General features: G+C 49.0%; 2 protein-coding genes across 5 annotated transcripts in view; one reads left to right on the top strand and one right to left on the bottom strand.

The window, feature by feature from the left end:
• The first annotated feature begins 1,203 nt into the window (after nt 1–1,203).
• Nucleotides 1,204–3,755, top strand: Limd2 (LIM domain containing 2). 4 transcript variants are annotated; one of them, XM_040749941.1, is made up of 5 exons: nt 1,204–1,331; nt 2,329–2,423; nt 2,568–2,612; nt 2,694–2,833; nt 2,935–3,755. In XM_040749941.1, the coding sequence occupies exons 2-5, from the start codon at nt 2,382–2,384 to the stop codon at nt 3,092–3,094; spliced, it is 387 nt and encodes a 128-aa protein (XP_040605875.1). In that variant the 5' UTR covers nt 1,204–1,331; nt 2,329–2,381; the 3' UTR covers nt 3,095–3,755. The 4 variants fall into 4 exon arrangements, with proteins under 4 accessions (XP_040605875.1, XP_040605877.1, XP_040605874.1 ...); XM_040749943.1 differs by lacking the exon at nt 1,204–1,331 and adding an exon at nt 1,554–1,703; XM_040749940.1 differs by lacking the exon at nt 1,204–1,331 and adding an exon at nt 1,814–1,832.
• A 1,425-nt stretch (nt 3,756–5,180) lies between these two features.
• The window catches only part of Map3k3 (mitogen-activated protein kinase kinase kinase 3), a 73,251-nt gene continuing 56,888 nt past the window's right edge, over nt 5,181–21,543 (bottom strand). The window contains exons 7-16 of the mRNA XM_040749926.1: nt 19,182–19,315; nt 15,634–15,707; nt 13,449–13,516; nt 13,152–13,244; nt 12,385–12,576; nt 11,559–11,707; nt 10,648–10,779; nt 10,058–10,187; nt 9,427–9,604; nt 5,181–7,810 (exon numbers count right to left, since the gene is read on the bottom strand). Of these exons, the coding sequence (XP_040605860.1) occupies nt 7,582–7,810; nt 9,427–9,604; nt 10,058–10,187; nt 10,648–10,779; nt 11,559–11,707; nt 12,385–12,576; nt 13,152–13,244; nt 13,449–13,516; nt 15,634–15,707; nt 19,182–19,315 (1,379 nt within the window). The 3' untranslated portion in view covers nt 5,181–7,581. The remainder of the gene's footprint in view (nt 7,811–9,426; nt 9,605–10,057; nt 10,188–10,647; nt 10,780–11,558; nt 11,708–12,384; nt 12,577–13,151; nt 13,245–13,448; nt 13,517–15,633; nt 15,708–19,181; nt 19,316–21,543) is intronic.

Below are 21,543 nucleotides of genomic sequence, written 5' to 3'. Positions count from 1 at the left end.
TGTGAGAATGGCCCATATAAAGCCCCAGCAGTCATAACTATTTCAGGTGCTTCTACCGCTGCCCGACTTGCTTTCTCTTACTTTTAAATCTTTTTAATAGGTGTGCTTGTGTGCACCAGGATGTGACTTGTAGCGCAGGGTGACCTCTCTCTCCGAAAACTGGCATGGGCCCACAGCTAGCCAGTTCTCTCCCTCTGTACCGCCTGCCTCCTTGCCGTCAGCTCATCTCGTCCATCTGAGCTCATCCCTGCAGCTCAGCCCACAGATGGTCCCAGCAGGGCAGGCTGCCAGTCCGTGCCCGGGAGCAGCCTCTTGGGGTCCCTAAGGGCCTGACCTTTCTTGCATTAAACCGCTTCCTCGGCGACTCTGATGACAGGTGTGGACAATTTCCCCAGGAAGAGCCTCCCCCCCCCAGTTGTGGAGAAGCACCCACCAGAAAGTCAGTGGCAAAACATCGTTTAGAGCGGGAACGGGGACGAGAGAAAAGTGAAGCACAGCGTGGGCGCGTTAGCAGCCAGGGAAACCGTGGGGGGCCGGCGGGGACGGGTGGTGCAGCCTGCTGCTTCCCTGTTCCCCTGCCAGGCAGGAGGCGTTGAGCCGTTCTGTTCCCTGACACGCGTGGGCCCGCGCTAGAGCCACCAGTTCTATTCCTGTCGGGGGTGTGGGAACAGGTCGCAGGGTGCTGCGTGCTTCGTGAAACAGCCTCTAGCCAGGCTTCAGGCAAAACTTCCAGCAGAGGTCCGTGCCCCAGATGCTGCTGCCCCGAGGCCCTGCAGCGCCGGGCTGTCCTCCCCACCTGCTGGGGTGCGGCGGCAGGCGCAGCTCTTGAAGCACTTTGTGCCCTAAACAAGTCTAAATAAATGCCTGGCGGCTCCCTTCGGTGTGCTTGCTGCAAGGAAGCGCGTCCTTTCAGCTAAGGGCTTGACCTGGGCCCTGGCATACAGGCCAGGGGTTACAAATCCCACAAAATCTGGCCTCAGAAAGCGGTTAGGATACCCGGGTTGAGGGGGTGGGTGCTTTCGGAAGCCACGTAGCTGTGGGAGTTCTGGGGTGGCGGATCTGTCACACCCCTCACATGGCGGCATCGGGCCACCACCTGGGCCTAACATAGGGGTATCGGGAGGATCAGGAGCTGCCTCCAGAGTCCCCACAGTGGGGTAGCTCAGGGTACCGGGTCCCCAGAGCGCAAGGAGGTGGCGGAGCTAATGGGACTCGGCCTTCACAATGGTCAACGGGTAAACCGAGGCAGCCAAAAAGCCCAGACCCATTTGTGAAGGTCTGCGCCGGGAGCGCCTTGTGGCGACCGTAGGCTCAACTCATCGTCGCCAGAGGTACGCGATTCAGTCCTCGCCCCCGCCGACGTCCCTTCCCCACGAACTGCAGGGGAGGTCGGTTCCGGGAGACGGGCGAGCGCGGGCTGCGAAAGCGGTTCGGGGGCAGACAAAGGCGGGGGGGGGGGCGGTGGCGAGCGAGGGAAAGACAAAGCACAGAGGGGGTCGGCGGCGGCTTCTCCCGGAGGCGGCCCCGGGCACCCGGAGCCAATGGGCGGGCGCGGGGCGGGGGCCGGCGGGGGCGGCGCCGCGGTGAGGCGGCGGCTGCCGCTCGGGGACCACTGGCAGCGGTGGCAGCTCGCGCCCGCGCCTCTCGCACCCGAGGCGGTCCCCCAGCGACCGACCCCCGCCCCGCGGCGCAGGCCGGGCCCGGTGAGACCCACGGCGGCCTGGGGGAGGGGCGCGGAGCGTTGCGGGGCCGACGCCGCCTGGCGGTTCGCGCGGAGCGCGCGCCGGGACCCCGAGGCTCGCGTCGGTCCCGCTGGGCCGGCCCATGGTGGGGTGGGTTCGGGTCTGGGGTCCCGAGGAGCAGGCGCGGGAAGCGGCGCAGCCTGGCCGGGCAGGAGGCCGGGCCGAGCGCTGTCCAAGGGCTGCTCGTCTGAGCCCGGTGCGGGGTCGGTGGGGGAGGGGATGGGAGGCGGGTCAGGCGGTGCCCGGGCCAGACCTCTACTGACCTCCCCTCAGCCCAGGCGGGGTCCCCGCCCGTGGGAAGCACACGCAGGCACCGCGGAGCCCTCTGTCCCCGGCCGCTCTCGCTAACTTTGTTCTATCCCCACATATGTTTCCACTCAGGGACCCCCTACCCCTTTGGGGAGCTGCTTGAGGGGCGGGCAGGCTGGGGAGGGGGATGAGGGGCGGAAGTGGCAAGACCCAGAGCAACAGGAAATGACTTAGGGAAAGTCCCAACCGCAGCCCCTCAACCCCCTGCCTAAAAACACCCCAGCCTGCAGGATGGGGGAGGGCTCTTGGGGCCCCACTGACTGACTTCCCCTTGCAGAACACTCCTGGCGCGGCGTCTCCACCCAGGCCGCCAACCACCTCCGAAGAGCCATGTTTCAAGCTGCCGGAGCCGCCCAGGCCACCCCCTCTCATGTAGGTGACCAGCCAGGTGGGAGGGGTAAAAGGGACAGGAGCAGCTTGTTTGCTTGACACCCTCTGCCACCTCTTGAGTGCCTCTGGGATCTGGGCTGGGCCGCCGGAGAGCTGACCCCCGCTCTGACTGCTCCTCTTCCCCAGGAAGCCAAAGGCAGCAGCGGCAGCAGCGCGGTGCAGCGCTCCAAGGTAGGGCCCCCGAGGGTGGGCGTGGGTGGAGGAGACGGTCGGTGCTGTCAGGCTTCTTGCTGAGTGTACCCTACTCCCCAGTCCTTCAGCTTGCGGGCTCAGGTGAAGGAGACCTGTGCAGCCTGCCAGAAGACTGTGTATCCTATGGAGCGGCTGGTGGCAGACAAGTTTATTTTCCACAACTCTTGTTTCTGTTGCAAACACTGCCACACCAAACTCAGGTGCTCGCATGCTCTGCCCTGCCCTGCCCATTTAACTTGCCCACCCTACCCTGCCTTCCAGCCCCGACCTAGACTGACCCAGCTGTTCTCTGCTTCCGCAGCTTGGGCAGTTACGCAGCACTGCACGGTGAATTTTACTGCAAACCTCACTTTCAGCAGCTGTTCAAGAGCAAAGGCAACTACGATGAGGGATTTGGCCGTAAACAGCACAAGGAGCTCTGGGCCCACAAGGAGGTGGACTCGGGCGCCAAGAGAGCCTGAGGTCCCTCTATCATCTGTTCCCTCCCTGCACACGGCCTCCCGCTGGCCAGTGGCAAGGAGGTTGATCTGGGCTTGTGAGGGGAGTGGGGTGGGAAGGGGTGAGGCTCCCTCAGACAGGTTTCAGGCATAGGGCTCTGCTCCAGGATTCCTTAACTTTTCCCGTAGGAGGTGGAGGTGTGGGAACCAGAATTGTGATTGTCACCATACGGCTTCCTTCAGACCATCTCGCCTCGCCCCATGGCTCCCTGGGAGACCCACAAGCCCAGCTTCCCTATTTAGGTGCCTTTTCTCCAGCAAGGAGTCAGCATGCCCTCCTCAGGGTCCCAAGCTCCCACACTGCCACCTGGGCCTTGTGCACCCCATGTCTCCCCATCTACCTCTGCCCTTAGCCTGGTTCTGAGCCACAGACTGGAAGAGGAAGAGCGCCACCTGCTGGGCCTAATATACACCACCTCACTGGTGGAGGAGGGGGCTGGGGAAGAGGCAGGACACCCACAGCCTTGGGATCTGGGGGCCCCTTGCACCCCGAAGCTAAAGCTCTTGCTGGAGCCTCAGCTAACAGGGTCGGCAGCCGCTATGCTCCCCCTCCTCTCATTGTTGTGCTGTTCTGACTGTTGTGACCAACCCTGTTTTAAACATGTTTAAACAGATCTTGACTCTATTATGTGGCCTGATGGGGTCTTTGAGGCGGGTAGGCTGCAAACTCATCACAGGGATGGGAAAGGGGGCCAGCTTATAATACCCCTGGTCTTGAAGGGGCTGGGCGATGGTTGTCAGGGAAGTATTAGCTTGAAAAACTGGTCCCTGCCAACTCAGGGTGTCAAGCTGTCAAAACCTGGAATTCCAGTGCGCTCTTGGAATTGTGGAGAGAAGCCCGGCCCTACTGACTCAAAATCCACACAACAGTTTTGTTTTATTTTTGGAGACAGCATCTCACTGAGTGTGCTGGGATTAAAGGAGTGCGCCACCCGTGCCCAGCCCTACTGCAGTTCTTCACAGGTGAACTTACTACGCTTGAGTTGAGCGACATGCAAAGCAGAACCTTTCTGACTTGGCCAAGACCATCTTTACCTTTCTGCCACCCAGTCCCAGCTGACCGGTTTCCTCCTAGCCCTTGCCCTAAAATTTTGCAGGGACTGGAGGGACCCACAGATGAACAAGGGCTGCCCACTTGCCTTCTCATTACTGTCATCTTCTGGAGCCTCTTCTGGGAAGGGAGAGGTCACAGATACTGGGCCAGGTCATCCAAGAACAAACTGCTCCTCTGAGCCCGTGCACACTGAGGCAAGTGTAAAGACACTTCCTCAACGGAAGTCTCAGATGTCTGTCCTGCCCTAGGCCCTACTGTCCTGACTTCTGCAAACTGCCTATGGGATTGACGAACTGGTGGGCAAAGACTGCCAAGGAATCCAGCCTCTGGCCCTGCTGGCAGAGAAACCACCGTGGATTGTTCCTTCAGGTGGGCACTTGGTAAACAGAGATGACAAGGCCTTGGTCTATGGAAACAAGGATGGTCTCTTGCTGCAATTAAGAAATGGTGGCAAAGCCAGGCAGTGGTGGCTCACATCTTTAAACCCAGCACTGGGGAGGCAGAGGCAGGTGGATCTCTTGAGTTCTAGGCCAGCCTGGTCTAGTGACCAGGGCTATACAGTGAAACCCTGTCTCCAAAACAAACTGGCAGAGTTGGGCATGGTGGGTGGTGCATGCCTTTAATCCCCACACTCAGAAAGCAGAGGAGGTGGTTATCAGTGAGTTTGGTCTATATCCTGAATTCTAGGGCAGCCAGAGCTATACAATGAGACCATGTTTCAAAAAAAGAAAAGGGCCTATGTGTTCAGATTAGATGGACCCAGCAGTGCTGCCTCAGTAGAGCACGGGGATAACAGGGAAGACGAAGAAAGAGGGACCACCTGGGCTAGCAATGACAGCTGGCCAATCATGCCAGGACCCACTTTTGGCAACTATTTAAAGTTCTATTTAAGGGACCTAAACTAGATGTTAGGCAGCCCATCCCCACCCAGCCCATTCCAATAAAAATTCCCACCAATCACTTTCATCCAAAAGCATGGCCACAGGACCCTTCTGATATAAATGATCCCTTTTATTGGAAGTAATGCACTGGCCTGGCTTTGCACTGCAAGCCCTCAGTCAAGATATAGTCAAATAACTATGGCCGCAGCTTCTTCTGCACAATCCACAATTCAGACACAGACACAGAGCTGGGGAAGTGGGAGGGACAGGGGGGTGGCAGCATGCACCTGACCCAGGCCTGGCCCTTCCATGTGGGGCTGGCCAAGGCAGATAAACCCCGTGGAATGATGAACAAATGGTGGCATAGCACTTTGCACAGCAGGCCAAGGGCTGCGAGACCACACTTCAGAAGCCCTGGGCCCATCCTAGAGCCTCACAACTTCTCATCTGGATCTATTACTAAGAAAAAATAAATTAGTAGCTTGGTCCTGAGGATGCTGAGCCAGCATGTCCACAGTTTTTGGCACAAAAAAAGGTCTTTTTTTTTTCTTTGGAGTGCAAGATTTGTTGGCTTATGTTTTAAGTTCATTTTAGAAACATTCCCTCTGAAGTAAGATACCCCCTGCGGGGTGGGGGGCTCTGTGAGAGCCTGAACCTCGGACAAGCAGAGTCGTCTTTATCTGACATCTTGTCAACCCACCAAGCTGTTTCTTCTTGGGGTCAGATGGGGATAGGCTAAGGGGTGCTACAGCCGTCAGGATGGGGTCATGGAGAGGCCGAGCTACCCTTTGGCAGCTTTGGTCTAAAAGGAGGGGCCGCCCCCACCCTGGGCAAAGGCTGACGTGGAAGCAGGCTTTACTCACTGGCATCAGAGCAGTTAGAGGGTGGCCTGACAGACCCTCTGAGAGAAAGGAAATAAGAGAGGAGCCCAGGCCCGATTGGCACCATGCAACACACACATCTGCAAAACCAGCTGCTTTCAATTTCTGCTCTCTCTTCAGGAGTCCACCACTGGTAACAGTCTAGAATTGATATATATATAAAAACCATCAAATATGGATCTGAGATATAAATTAACAAGTACAAGGCCTCACATTACATGATGTGAAAAGGCTAAAAACAGCGATAGAAACTACATTCATAAAAGTGCATCGTCAACATACAACGAAGGCTTTGGCTTGTTTTGTGCCCATGGAGAAGTGGGCATGGCTGGCAGAGCTGCCTGACGCTAATCCCCAGCTCCCTGGAGATGCCCATGCCTGGGCACTGGCTTTTTTTTTTTTCCTTTGATGACAACTCCTAAGAAATGGGAGTTGGAAGGGAGGAGCTGTAGCAATAGGCACATTTGGAGGGGAAGGAAGGGGCTGGAAGAAAGGACCAGCACCCAGGCTGAGGTAAATGTGGCCAACTCTAAGCTGCTTGGAGTCTTTCCTCAACCCCCGTTGGCATCTTCCCTTGTGGGAGGAAACAAGGAATGAGGCTGAGAACACATCCGGGCAAGGCAGGCTAAGGAACAGAGCTGGTGGCTTTGGACACAGTTGGTGGCAGCACAAGGGTTTCCCTCTACCTAGTGGAGTGGGCACAGGCCTGTCAGGCAGGGGATACAGACGGCCTGAGACAACCCCCTGGGGCCAGAGCCAGCTGCCGTTCCTTGTGCTGCCTGCCTTCTCTGCTCCAACCAGGGACAGACGCCAGGGCAGAGGCCATCCCATCAGCTCTTTCCAGTCTAGCCCAGGGCCCAAGCCTACATGGGTCTCCGGAGCTCAGAGGGCAAAGTCTCCAGTTAGAAACTGGGAACAGCATGAGAGTGACTCCAACTTGTAAAACAGACGATTGCATTGACAAGACTGGGTCTCCCCAGTTACTGGAGGCAGCGCCATTTCTCAGGCCCTGCTTATGGGGCCAGGCTCCTCCTCCCCAGAATAAGGCAGCATAACATTTGCTTCATTCATCTTTGGTAAAAAGACAGGACAGGCAAAGCACACCTGGAGGCTCTAAGTGAGGGCAGCCCACACCTCTACCTTCTGATGGCTGGGGCATGCTGGGCTTTATACCTCAGGCTTGAGTGGGCTCACACAGCCCAGAGACACTCTGGTAGTCTGCAGACATTGGGAGGAGAATCAAAGTAACACTCTGAATGAAATGACACTATTCATACCCTTGAGTGAGTCCTGTGCCCCAGTCCCTCCTGGCTTCAGTGCTGACTGCAGTGTTAGGACACACCGAGGCCAAGGCTGTCCTGCATACTGTTCCAGCCCCTTTCCTTCCGCATTGTGCTTAGGATGCTGGAGCTCTTGGGTCTTACAGGCTGGGGCTCCCAGTCTTGATGTCACAGCTCTCCCATCCTGGCTTTGAGTCCCAGTGACAGAAGGGGCACAGACAAACAACGGCTGGACCGAAGCTTCACTGTCCTTAGCCTTGCCTGGAAGAAGCAGCAACTTCACTGAGCCTGACAGCGACAGCGGCCCCTCGTCCGCTCAGCAGGTGGCAGCTGGCAGCAGCATGGCCTTGAGAGCTCAGTACACGAGCTGTGCAAAGTGGTGTGTGAGCAGTTCCTCAGCTGAGGGTCTCTGACGAGCTTCCACAAAAATGCGCCTCAGGAAGTCCCTGCCATGCTCTGAGATGTGAGAAGGGAGCTGAGGGTTGGTAGGCTGGGTGGCAATCTTGAAAATGGCAGCCATAGCTTCATACTCTGCCCAAGGTGGTTTCTCTGTTAGCATCTCCACCACAGTACAGCCCAGGCTCCTAGAAGAGAACCTTATGTCACCCAGCAGCCAGTGGAGGCGTCTTTCTCAGATCACAAAGGACGACAAACAGCAAGCTAAGGGTACTTACTGAGACTGGGAAAGAGTACTGACAGACTCCAAGATAACTGTATCAGTTTCCTGTTGGTGTAAATAGTTTCTATTTCCTTGCTTTTCCAGCGTCTGGGGGATGTCTGCATTTCTTCTGTCTATGTCTTTCTCATGTGAGAGATTGAACCCAATTCCTTGTGTGTATTTAGCATACTCAGTATTATTAAGTGCTGGAGGTAGTGGCACACAACTTTAATTCCAGGACCCAGGAGGCAGAGGCAGGCAGATCTCTGTTAGAGGCCAGCCTGGTCTACAGAGTGAGTTCCAGGACAGACAGGGGCTATACAGAGAAAACCTGTCTCAACCCCCCACACACACAATAATTAAGCAATAGCTACCCCAATCCCAACTGTGACTCTTGGCTTCTGGTCCCCCACTCCTTGAGTGGCCTTTGCTACATTTCCCACTACCTATTCTGACCTGCCTTTCTCTTCTAAAGGTCTCATCATTACCTCAGGCCCACACAGGTAATTCAGGATAATGTTTCACTGTTACAGAAGCCCTACTGCCATAGAGGTTACGTTTATAGGTTTTGGCAGTTAGGATTTAGATATCTTTGGAGGGCAACCTATAATAACTTTCCAAGGAGAGAAGTTCTTGTAATTCTTGGGTCCTTTCTGAGTATGGACATAAAAACAAAGTCAATCAAATGCAAGCTGTTTGGGCACAAGAAGGGGCTAAGCCTATTCTTGTTTAGAGACAAATCTAGGCCTTTAGAATAGACCCTGCTGTGTGTGTGTGGGGAGGTGGGCGAGAGAAGGGGGGGGGCATGTGAGTGTGTCTGTATTTGTGCATGCAGAAGCCAGAGCAGGACAAGTGTCTTCTCTGCCTTACTGCTGTGAGACAGTGTCTCTCACTGAAATGGAAGCTTACTTTTTCAGTGAGACTGGCTAGCCAGAGAGCTCTCAGGATCCATCTGTGTCTGCCTCCCAGTGCTGGTGTTTTTTAGACATGAGGAACCAGGCCTAGCTTTTTCTGTGACTATTAGGGACTTGAACTCAGGTCCTTATATCTGTACAGCAAGTATTCTTAACCATCATGCTATCTTCCCTAATCCCTAAAACAACAACAACTACTACTACTACTTTTTTTTTGTTTTTTGTTTTGTTTTGAGAAATGGTTTGATTATGTTCCTGGCTGTCCTGGAACTCAGTCGGAAGACCAGGCTGGCCTTGAACTCAAAGATCTGCCTGCCTCTGCCTCCCCAGTACTGAGATTAAAATTGCCACATCATCTAGCCAAACCTGGCTTCTTAAAAAGGTCCAGTAAATATGAGGGATTTTTGCCCCCCCCAGGCCTATGTCCTTAGCAATAATCCCTTGTTGTTTGGGATAAAAATTCATCCCATTTATCCTCCAACCCCCCAAATCTAAGTCCTGCATGCACCAGCCAGCAAGAGTAGATCCTCAGTTCCTTTCTCACTGTCAAGTCCACAAGTTCATGTCTAATTTACAGAGCCTTCAGCTCACGCAGGGAGATAGGTTCCCAGCACACCCCAGTGCTCACCACACGTCTGCCTTCCTTCCGTAGCCCTCGCCGCTGATGACTTCAGGACTCATCCAGTATGGTGTGCCGGTGACAGAGCGCATGCCTGTCCCTGACATGCAGATGGTCTGTAGGCGTTTGCTGGCCCCAAAATCCCCAAGCTTCACATTCCCAGCTGAGTCTCGGAGGATATTGGCTCCTAAGGCATGAAAGGGCAGAGGCTACCACTTTGGAACCTCTTATATTTTTCTTTTACCTCCCCTTCCAGGTGACTGAAGGCCAGGGCCACCACTAACTCAGGTATAAGCTGCAGAGAAGCCTCACAGTATAAAAGGGATCATCCCCATAGCTAATATTTGCATTTTAGGGTATTTTCCCCCAACTGCTCAACCAATTTTTATACCCATCTCCAATTAAGGGAGGAACTGGGATCCTATTTTTCAGAAAGAGTGGTTAAGTTAGTGATGGGTCTGCTAGTAACTGAATGGAAGTCTTGAACCTAAGTCTCACTACGTAGACCTGGCTGGCCTGGAACTCACGGAGATCTGCCTGCCTTTGCCTCCCTTCCAAGTACTGGAAGGAAAGGCGTGCGCCACTGTACCTGTCTGAACCCAGGTCTTGGTGCCTCTGGCACAGCTTTACCTCTACTCACCCTTGATGTCCCGATGCACAATCATGTTGCTGTGCAGGTATGACATGCCCTCCAGGATCTGCCGAGTATACTTGCGCGTCACACTCTCTGTCAGAGCTCCATAGGCCTTCAACTGGTCTTTTACAGAGCCCTATTAGACCACAATGAGTCAAGAGAGTCCCTTAGGAGCTAGTTTGTGAGATGAGACAAGGTTATTTCCTGTCCCCAGTACTGTAGCAAGGCAGTGATTCATTTGAGTCTCATTTGTATGTATGGGCTACTTCTGCCAGGAAAAGCCTGAGATAGTCCTTATCTCATGCAAGTAGGGCCCAAGACCAGGTCAGGGAGAGCCTCTGTTCCAGGCAAAGGTTGTGCTTACTTGACATGAACCCGCCCTTCAGAACCCTCAAGTTAGATTGGGACATTTCTCATCTCATACCCTCTTTGTAGCCAAAGCTGGGGCCCTCTTGACATCAAATCCTGCCCCCACTGCCCATGGTTTCCCAGAACTCATCAGATGAGGCCCAGGTCAAGGGTGAGCCATCCTCACGGTCACTAGCCCTAGGTCGAGCCCACCTGTGTGAAGTCCACATGCATCCAAGGGCACATACCCCTGGCATATACTCCATAAAGATGGTGAGGATCTTCTCAGCACGGTCCCGCAGGCAGCCATAGTACTGCACAATGCGCTCATGCTGCAAGTTCTTCAGCAACTGGATCTCACACTCCAGAGCACTCACCTCCTAGAAAGGAACCACTGGTCACCTGGGCACTCAGGGCCCAGTTCCTGCCCACCTGGGGTCATCTTATCTTGCTCTAGTCTATGATTCACAGGGGTTGGGAACTTGAGCTGGAGAACTACTACAAATCCTCTCAAATGTCTGGCCCTTGGCCCCAATGCTGGGTAGCCCTTGAGATGCAACATTCTTTACCCAGAGGAAGGCAAACATGAGTGAAAAGGGAGGAAGGGCTACAGAATCCTACTTAAAGTGACTACTGTATTTATCTATTTGAATTCATGTATAGACTGTGTGACTCCTACTTCCAAATGGGTGAGCTCCACAGCTTCCTCCTGGGCCAAGGCTGTTTAGGGAATGGGTCCAGAGAGTGCCCTTTGAGACACTGGTCATCGCCATCTCAGTTCAGGTTGCTAGGACTTTAGCATGGATGCAGTCCTCCTCCTGGGGGCTCCATACATTTTGGGACATTGCCCCTTCACCCCTTGGTTAGGGTTAAGATGAACAGCAAGAAAGCTTGGGAGGGCTGGGCAGTGGTGACATATACCTTTTAATCCCAGTACTCAGGAAGGAGAGGCAAGAGCACCTCAGTGAGTTCAAGGCCAGCCTGGTCTACAAAGTGAGTTAGTTCCAGAACAGGCTCCAAAGCTACACAGAGAAACCCTGTCTCGAAAAACCAAAAAAAAAAAAAAAAAAAAAGAGCTTGGGAGAAGTAACTTGTATCACCTTAGGCAAGTACTCAATAGGTGTTTTGGCTGGAGGTTTGTGTGCGGGGAAGGCCATACCTTGCTTGTCTCAGGACTATCTGGGTCAAACTGGACCTGCTTAGAAGCAAGTTCACGTCCTGTGTCCACGTCATAGCACAAATAGACCCTGCCAAAGGCACCTTGACCCAGGAGCTTTCCCCGACGCCAATTGATGGGAGCACTAGGAGCTGGAGAGAGCAGAAGAGAGAGCATTAAACCATGACTTTCTGTGATTGGACCCTTCTATCCTACAGACAATCACAGAACCCTGTTCAGATCCTCCTTGTACCCAGCACCATCCATTCCTTCCTTCTTGTGCAGGCCCACGCTCTTGGTCAACAGGATCTCAAGGACAGTTCTGCGAAGCAGGGGACTGGTAAAATGGCCTTCTGTGCTGATGAAATAACTTTATTTTCAAAGCTCCTAAACATGTTTTTCATCTATCTTTTGTTTTTGAGACAGGGCCTTGATGTATAACACATGCTGGCTTTGAACTCACATTGTAACTCAAGCTGGCCTCAAGCATCTAATCTTCCTGCCTCAGCTTCCTGAGTCCTGAGATTACAGGCATACACCACCATGTCCAGCTTGCTCCTAAATATCTGAATGGGCAAGGACTAAGAGTATGCCCTTTAGCTTAAACATGGGAAAACTAAAGACCAGGAAGAAGAAATGGCTATTATATAGCCATCGAGTCAGGCCTACATTCTAGGGCGTGATGTCTTCTCCAAAACTCTCTGAGTGGGGAGGCTGCACCAGAGCAGCCTATTACTGAGACTAGGTGCCACAGTGATACAGCTGAGCTCTTGTCCCTGCAGCCTGTCTTAGTACCCACAGCACTCCCCTAGTCGGGAACACTTCTCACATTTGGTTGGCACATTCCTTTCCTGAACAGAGAGGGCATTCTCGCTGTCGGCACTCCGCAGGCGCCCACGGGGGTCCAGGTATTGCACAGCTACACCCATGTTCTCGCCATTTGTGCTCAAGGAGCGACTTGAGGGGACCAGAGTGAATAGGTTGCCTTGATGCCGCCGTATTCGGGGAAAAGTTCTTCTGCCTAAAAAGGTGCAGGAATAAGGACAGAGCAAGTCAGAGCCCTGGCCACAAACCCAGATGAGCAGAGTAGATGCAGTGACAGCCAGCTCAGGTGCACCACCCGCCCTGCCACACCTGATCCATGCCAGAAAGGTTGCTGTCCCAGCTCCCTAAGAGTCAGGACAAGCTCTGAACATAGTAAGGCATAAGACTGATTGATCCTCAGGCCAAACAAAAAGGCAAACTACACAAAACAAACTCATGTGTTCTGTTCAGCTTCCTACTCTTGATCCCTCTGCCACAGTTTTAGTTTATCTGTTAATGCTTCAGAAGATGGCAGTAGAGAGGTGACACTCTGGAATATATGTGTACTCAAAGGACAGCATTCCAGTGACAGCATCTTCATCTACAGACCCCCCCCCCACATCTGGCCTCAAGCCTAGGGCACAATGCCTCGGGAATAAGAGAAAACAGAGGCTGAACTACTTTGTTTTCTTTCCATCAACCCCTAAACCCTTCTTTTGTGGTGATTTTTTTTCCAGGAAAAAGTATGGTCTTTCACTAGACAACCAGCAGGGAGCAATGTAGAACACTCACCATCATTGTAGTCTTTGTGGTGTACAGACACATGGTAGCGCCTGGGATAGGTTCCACCTTTGACTCCTTTATCATAGAGCTGGGTCTCCCGATCTGAGTGAGACAGGAGAATTACTAGAATGTGGGTGAGTCAATATGGATGAGTCACTTAAACTCCTAGGCCTCCTGAGACTTTAGAGTAGCAGTTCCAGGAAAATTACCACACAGTTTTGGCTTCCCAACTTAGCGGATTCTGTGGTCCCAAGAAGATACTCTTCTCAGCCCCTGAAGTACCCATCTAGGCTCTGTGGTACTTACCTGAGCATTCCTTTCTGTTGTCTGGGAAGCTCCTTGCTCGGGACATTTGGGATTTCCTGAAAGACGGGCTGGAAAAGACAAAAGACTACAAAATAAACTCCAGTGCACATCTAGAGTAGTCCAGAGGGCAGAACGAAGGTATCTAAGTGGTCTCCCTTCCAAATGATGTTCAGAGAGGGAGAAGTGGAGGAAGCTGCTCTGCCTGGAGCCTGGTCTCTGGTGCTCACAACCCCACTTAACTAGCCTGAGGTCAAACAGGAGTAATGACTATACTTATTCTCCTGCATTCCACGCTGGCTGTTTGTCCTTTCCATTCTTGGCCTTTTTCCTAATCTCCAAACTCTATAGCAGGTAAAGAACTGTAAAAACCAAACCAAATCAAACAAAAACAAACCAACTTGGCCTCAGCAGTAATAATGAAAACACTGTAGTTTAAAGAAAGAAAGCATTCTTTTCTTCTTTTTTGGGTTTGGTTTTTTTTCTGTGTAGCCTCAGCTGTCCTGGAACTCATTCTGTAGAACAGGCTGGCCTCAAACTCAAGAGATCTGCCTGCTTCTGTCTTCTGAGTAGTAGGATTAAAGGTGTGTGCTACCATTTCCTGACAAAGGATGCTTCCTTATTTTACAGAGTGAGCTTTTCCTCATTTAACCCTCATACTTCTGTAAGTTAGGACACATAATAAAAGTAATAGCAGGTACCAGTTATTGAGTAGCTGTTGTTATTACTAGTCTTCACTGATCATCTACAGGTTAAAAATTAGACTCCTCTTTTTGTGCCCAAGGACATAGCCAGGGAACAAAAGAATCATCCTCAAGACCCAGTTAGATTACCATTTCATTTTAGAGATGGAGAAACCAAGAAACTAAGCTAAATCTGAATGGACCTTTGACATGCAAGTACCTTGTGTGTATATGCATATATTATGTGGTTGTACGTGTGCATGTGAAGGCCAAAGGTATCTTTCCCAGTTGTTCTCCCTCTTATTTTTAGAGGCAGAGGTTCTCACTGAACCTTGAACTTTCAGATTCAGCTGTTTTACTGTGTTCTGGGAGATTGAACTCAGGTCCACATGCTTGTACAGCAAACACTTTACTAACCAAGCCATCTCCCTAATCCTCCAAGTATCTTTTGAGGGGGTCACAGATCAGAAACTCTCAAGATAGTTTTGGAGAGCTGCCCCCTACTTTCAAACAAATAGACTATCACCGTCCCTTGATACCCCAAAGTTTCAGATATTCCAAAGCTAGTCAGTCTCTGTTCTGAGACCTTGGCCTATGGTAGCACTTCCATAGTACCTTTGTTCTCTGGAGAGTAAGTCCCAAAGAAACCTACATACTAATAACTACTTATATATTCTGTGACATCTAGATGATGGTGATTAGCCAAGATCATTACCCTCATCAACTGATCACACAATTAAAGAAGGAAGGAAGTTATTCCTGTTTCCTAGTCCCAGACTATTCCCTAAACCCTAATCCTCAATCAAGTGAGTTCTTAGATGTTAAGAGGTAAAGGCCTGCTCCAAACACCCCTACAAGCCCAGTTATGGCACATAGGAAACTGTGGCAGGAAGACTGTGACCAGCTATCTAGTGAGAACTTGTCTCAACAAAACAAAGCAAAATAACACAACACACCCTCAACATCACTAGTAAAGAACATAGCCAACACTGACTTCTAAGAGTGTAAGAACAAATACTCTACATCAAGAGATAAAGTTAAGTTAGGCAATCTGAATATTTTGTTTTCTAATTATTCTAAACTAGCTTCTTATTTAACTAGAAACATTTGGAGAAAGAGAAGAAAGACAGAACAGACAGACCAACCTATGCGTGAGAATTCTATTTTTCTTCCAAATTTCAATAAGCTATTGATTTTCAATCCAAACTACCGCAATGAGGTTAAAAAAAAAAAGTAGGCAGCCTATAGTATGTGTAAAGTCAAAATGCATAAAGCACCAGGAACAACATAGCAAACAGTAAATGAACTGTTCTTCTAAGCTATTAAGTTTATTTTATTCTGTACCCAAACATTCTGAGTGTTTGGGAAACTGAGGGCCTCTCCAAAAGCACATTGTTTTAATACTGGGCCTATGGCTGCATCAGAGTCAAGGACTAGTCAATTCTACTAAAACCATTCCAAAAATGCCTGCTCATTAGGCCCCCAAAAAACCCACACCTCCGTACCTGTCTGCTGACTTGTCCAAGGATTGGCAGCTTCCTGACAAGGAATTTTCAGCACTGCTCAAGGGATCTAACATCTGTAAGGCAAGACAAACAATCAAACCACAGATTCCACTTAAATCCCAGCAAGTTGACCCAGGCAGAGCTAGCATGTGGTCCTTTTTGTCAAAATATGGAAGTGTCTTTGTTTCCCCACATAGTACCATTCTCTACCTTAGTTTGAAAGGCAAGTTTCTAGGATAAAGGAAAATGTTTGGCTGGCATCCTTAGGAGTTCTGCCAATAGAGCAAAGCAGAGACTGCTTCTCTTGTTGGCATTTTCTTGGCCCATCAACTTTAGTGTCTGGCACTTAAAATGGTATTGCCCTGCACAAGTTTCCAGTGGAGTCTGGGTGGGAGCTTAATGCTTCTGTCTATACTCTATAATTCATAATTGACAAAGACAAGCATTACCTCATTTTCACAGAGGAACACTGCAGACCAAGAAGGGTTAGGAGATATGTATCTAAACTCATAAAATAGTGAGTAAACAGCTGGTGCCAAATTCCCAGTTCCTGACTCTAAAGAAGAGATATCTACATAAATGAAAATATTTTTCTAGGTTATAGTCACATACATTAACAAAGAATCTTTATAATAGATTTTTTTCCCTAACCTAAAAGCTTCATTTTTTTTCCCTGACAGAGGAGTGGTAAGGATGGAGTACAGCCTTAAAATTCAAAATACAATCATCTCTATATGCATGGGGGGGGTTGGTTCAAGGATTCCTGCTGATATCAGAGCCCATGCATGCTCTAGTCCCTTACATAAGATAATAATAGTATTTGTAGGTAAACTACACACACATCTTCCTGTTCACTTCACATCATCTTGATACTTATATATAATAATATAAATGCTATAGAAAGTTGTTAAATTGTATTGTTTAGGGAATGACAAAAAAAGAGAAGTCTGTACATGGTCAACACAGATGGATGGTCAGTATCTTCTTACCAGGGAAGAAATCTGCAGCTGAAAGCAGTGCAGGTTATTGCTCTAAACATGAAATCCCCTGGGAGTAGGAGCACAGGAGGAAGAGTGTAAAAGGTTTCCTACAGCTCATAGTTTGAATAATGAACGTTACAGGAATCAGCTTTCTGTAAAACCTCACATATGCTGGTGTTAAATTGCGTGTGTGTGTGTGTGTGTGTGTGTGTGTGTGTGTGTGTGTGTGTGTGTGTGTGCACATACAAGCGTAGGAGACCATTTTGTCCAGAAGAGACACCAGATCTCCTGGATCTAGAATTATAGGCAGTTGAAAGCTACCCAGTATAGGTGATGAGAACCAAACTTGGCTCTTCTACAAGAGCAGCTAGCACGTTTAACTGCTATGCCATCTTCCAGCCCACCTCCTTTTAAAAGATTTGTTTTTGTTTATGTATTTATGCATATGTATGTGTGGGGATAGATGACAATACCCATGGAGGTCAGAAGATAGTGTGAGATCTCCTGCAGCTGGAATTACAGGCAGTTGTGAGCTGCCTGACACTGGTGTGGTAATCAAACTCAATTCCCTGAGCCATCTTTCTAGTCCACTCTGCTGGCTATTTTATCAGTCGGAAACTTTCCCTTAAGTCAAATTCCAGAAATGTGAAGAACTTAACTCTTTTCAATAAAGACAAGCTCACTGAAAACACACACACACACACACACACACACACACACACACACACACACACACACACACACACACGCACACACACACACACACACACACACACATACACACAAAACAAAACCAGAATTAAACAGAGAGGTCTTATTCTTACTCACTTTACTAACCCAAAATATAATTTTTCCCTGTATTTTTACAGATACATTTTTTAAAAGATTTATTTATTATGTCTACAATGTTCTGTCTGCATTGTATGTCTGCAGGCCAGAAGAGGGCATCAGATCTCATACAGATGGTTGTGAGTCAGCATGTGGTTATTGGGGATTGAACTCAGGACCTCTAGAAGATCAGCAGGTTCTTTTAACCTCTGAGCCATCTCTCCAGCCTCCCTCCCAGTGTAAATTTTATTAAATAAATTAATGGTTAAAAAGCTAGCCATCAAAATGGGTGAGCCACTGTGGTGGACAATCCTTCCCTTGAGTGCAAGTAGAACTGGGATTTGGTTCTAGTCAACAGGCTAAGGCAGAGAGGATAGGAATGCCCATCCTCATGATTACATTACATATAGACTCCAATTTTGCTGGGCGGTGGTGGCGCACCCCTTTAATCCCAGTATTTGGGAGGCAGAGGCAGGAGGATCTCTGTGAGTTCAAGGCCAGCCGGGTCTACAAAGCTAGTTCTAGGACAGTCAGGGCTACACAGAGAAACCCTATCCCGAAAAAAACAAAAAAAGCAGACAATGACAACGACTCCAAACAACTTTGTAGACTGGAACAACAGAGTCTTGGACTAGTCTTGAAGAAGGCCATGCTAAGAGAGACTGGTAATAAGGGACTACAGGCAGCTTCTAGAATCTGATAGAAAGAATCCTTGAATAACCTCTAGCAAAGAAAAAGGGTCATAGTCCTACCAAACATGAGAAACTAAACTGTGCTAAGAACTCTAAGCTCAGGAAGAAAATGCATTTGGAGAGTACCTTGACTGTAACCCTGTGAGACTATGAGGGGGAAAACAGTTAAGGCATGTCTGGATTCCCCATGTAAAGACACTAAAACAATAAAGGTGTACTGTTTTAAGACCAAATTTGTGGCAATTTGTTATGTAACAATAGATAACTAGCCGGGGTGGGGGTGAGGCGCACGCCTTTAATCCCGGCACCTGGGAAGCAGAGGCAGGTGAATCTCTGTGAGTTCGAGACCAGCCTGGTCTGCAGAGCGAGTTCCAGGATAGGCTCCAAAGCCACAGAGAAACCTTGCCTCAAAAAACAAAACAGAACAAAACAAAACAAAAGATAAGTAATAAAGCTACTAGCAAAATCATGTTATTTTACCAGTCCTACAGTATAATTTACACACCCACCAGCTTCATCAAGAAAGAGCAAAATTAAAATGTAGTCAATGAAAAACACAATCTGTCTGTTCATAGTTAAAAGTGAATGAGAATAGGCTATTGTAAGAAGTCTGCTAACAGCTGGGCAGTGGTGGCGCATGCCTTTAATCCCAGCACTTGGGAGGCAGAGGCAGGTGGATCTCTGTGAGTTCGAAACTAGCCTGGTCTACCAAGCAAGTTCCAGGACAGGCTCCAAAACAATACAGAGAAACTCTGTCTCAAACCCCCCCCCCAAAAAAAAAGAGTCTGCAAACAGTACATACAGTACAGTGGTGTTTTACTCACTAGGCTCCAAAGAGGGATATTGTTAAGTCTTCACTTAACACTAATGAGGTTAGCATCTTTGAAAAGAACTGACCATTGGCCTGTCAAAGGAATAACCCATCTTGGGGCAGGATTGGTTTTCAAAGAACTATGGGATGCACATTAAATTCCTCGGGTCTGTAATGTGTCACTGAGAGCAATCTTGGTCTGAACATATCATGGTACACACAGTCCCCCATACTCACACACTGCTCGCTGGTCTCTGGGATGAACTCGCCTTCACTGTTGATGCTCGTATAGGATCCCTGCCGGGCAATGTGCTGTTGTCGTTCAGGTACATAACCAGGTGGAGGGGAGCTTCGGCCAGGGTTCTGGGAGCCTAGAGCACAGAAAGAAGACTCTTTAACTAGAGACAACATTAGGCACAAGAGGAGCAGGGCCAGATAGATGACTGGACACAAGAGATCAGGGATACAACTCAGATGGTCACGGCACCAGAGCTCAGTATCTTCAGCTCAAGGAAGCAAATGACATTCCTTACTTACAAAGCTACTTTCAGAGATGGAACAGTACTAGAGCATACATAACTAAGAATCTCAACACAAAACATCAATCAGAACTAACTCTGTGACACAAATTGGAAGTCAGCCAGCTTTTAAAAAATGTTCTTATAGCCAGGCAGTGGTGGCACAGGCCTTTAATTCCAGCACTGAGAGGCAGAGGCAAGCAGATCTCAGTGAGTTAGAGGCCAGCCTGGTCTACAGAGGGAGTTCCAGAAAAGGCTCCAAAGCTACACAGAGAAAAACCTGTCTCAAAAAACAAAAACAAAAAACAAAAACCCACCAAACAAAAATGCTCTTAGGACCTTGAGATAGCCAGCAGGTGAGGGTGCTTGTCACTAAGTCTGACAACTTGAGTTCATCCCCCAAGGTCCCTATGATGGAAGAAGAGAACTGACTCCTACACGTCGTCCAAACATGCTGTGGCATACTCATGCACATGTGTGTACATACACATAATAAAAATTTTAATGCTCGGCTGGGCGTTGGTGGCGCACACCTTTCATCCCAGCACTCGGGAGGCAGAGGCAGGCGGATCTCTGTGAGTTCAATGCCAGCCTGGACTACCAAGCGAGTTCCAGGACAGCATCCAAAGCCACAGAGAAACCCTGTCTCGAAAAACCAAAAAAAATTTTTTTAATGCTCTTATCTATTATTCATAATGCCACTTCTCTTGATAATGTCATATCTTCCTCTTTCTCTCTTTTGGGCAAGATCACAAGTGAATGCCTAAAACCCTGAATAATAGCAAACCCAAAGCATGTATATCTATTACAAAAATTTAATATATAAATTATATATAATAAGAGATTAACAATAATTAGCTTGGCACGACAGTACACTCCTATAATCCCAGGAATCAGGAGATAGGAGCAGGGAGACTGAGCTCCAAACTAACATAAGCTATATTTATAAAACAAGACCCTTCAAAAGCAAAAGACAACGCCCCCCCCAAAAACAAACCCCACAAGGGCTAAGGATGTAGTTCAGTGAAAGAACACTTGCCTAGCTATGGAAGCCTCTGGGTTTGATCGCCAGTACTACATATTGCAAAGCAAACAACGAAAACTCAAACTAATAAAACAAAACTAAAACAAAATACTGTAATAACACTACCAGCATCACTACTCTCTAGAGCCGTTAGGTCAAAAACAGGTTACTTGAATGCAAGCACTAATAATTCAATACAATCTGATAATTAGTATAGTCACTAAGTGACAAATGGGCCAGCTGCAAATATATCATGAATACACAGGACAAATGCATGATTCACATTCCAGGTGAATGATGTAAGATTTTATTGTGATACTTAGAGTAAAGCAAAGCTTAAAACTTATTGTTGAGCCTGGATAGATGGCTTAGCAGTTAAGAGTCCACACTGCTCTTGCAGAGGATCAGAGCTGGATCCCTCAGCACCCATGATGGGTAGCTCACAATTGCCTGTAACCCCAACACCAAGAGAATCTGATGCTTCTGGCTACACACAGATCCACACATATACACATAATTATATATAAAATACATCTTAAAAATTAATTAAATTAAAAACCCAAGTCAGGCAGATCTCTGTAAGTTCAAGGTCAGCCTGGTCTACAAAGTGAGTTCCAGTACAGCCAGGGTCACACAGAGAAACCCTGTCTTAAACAAACAAATCCAAAACAACATCAACAACAACAAAATACAACCCCAAAAGAAACAAACACTTAGGCTGAGTGTGGTATTTTACCCCTTTTAATCTCAGGCATATCTTTTATGAGTTATAGATCAGCCTTGTCTACATAGCAAGTTCAGGTCAGCCAAGGCTACACAGTGAGACCCTATCTCAAAAAAATTAAAATAAAGCTCACTGTGTGTTATAGTTTGAATAAAAATGGCTTCCATACGTTCATATATTTGAACACTTGGTCCCCAGTTAATGGAACTGTTTTGGGAAGGACTAGGGGGTGTGCCCTTGTTACAGGTGTGTCAATGGGGGGGGTGGGCTTTGGAACCTTTCTCTCTCTCCCTCCCTCCACCCTACCCTCTCTCTTCCTCCTTCCCTCTCTCC

Source organism: Mesocricetus auratus, unplaced genomic scaffold (assembly GCF_017639785.1).
Source record: "Mesocricetus auratus isolate SY011 unplaced genomic scaffold, BCM_Maur_2.0 Super-Scaffold_100007, whole genome shotgun sequence".
NCBI classification, from domain to species: Eukaryota; Metazoa; Chordata; class Mammalia; order Rodentia; family Cricetidae; genus Mesocricetus; species Mesocricetus auratus.
This window is presented reverse-complemented; position numbering and strand designations above follow the sequence as displayed.

Coding starts and splice junctions, on each gene's coding strand:
- Limd2 (XM_040749941.1), top strand. CDS start 2,382: ATGTTTCAAGCTGCCGGAGCCGCCCAGGCCACCCCCTCTCAT. Junction 2,424..2,567: donor CCCAGGCCACCCCCTCTCAT/GTAGGTGACCAG, acceptor CCTCTTCCCCAG/GAAGCCAAAGGCAGCAGCGG. Junction 2,613..2,693: donor GCGCGGTGCAGCGCTCCAAG/GTAGGGCCCCCG, acceptor CCTACTCCCCAG/TCCTTCAGCTTGCGGGCTCA.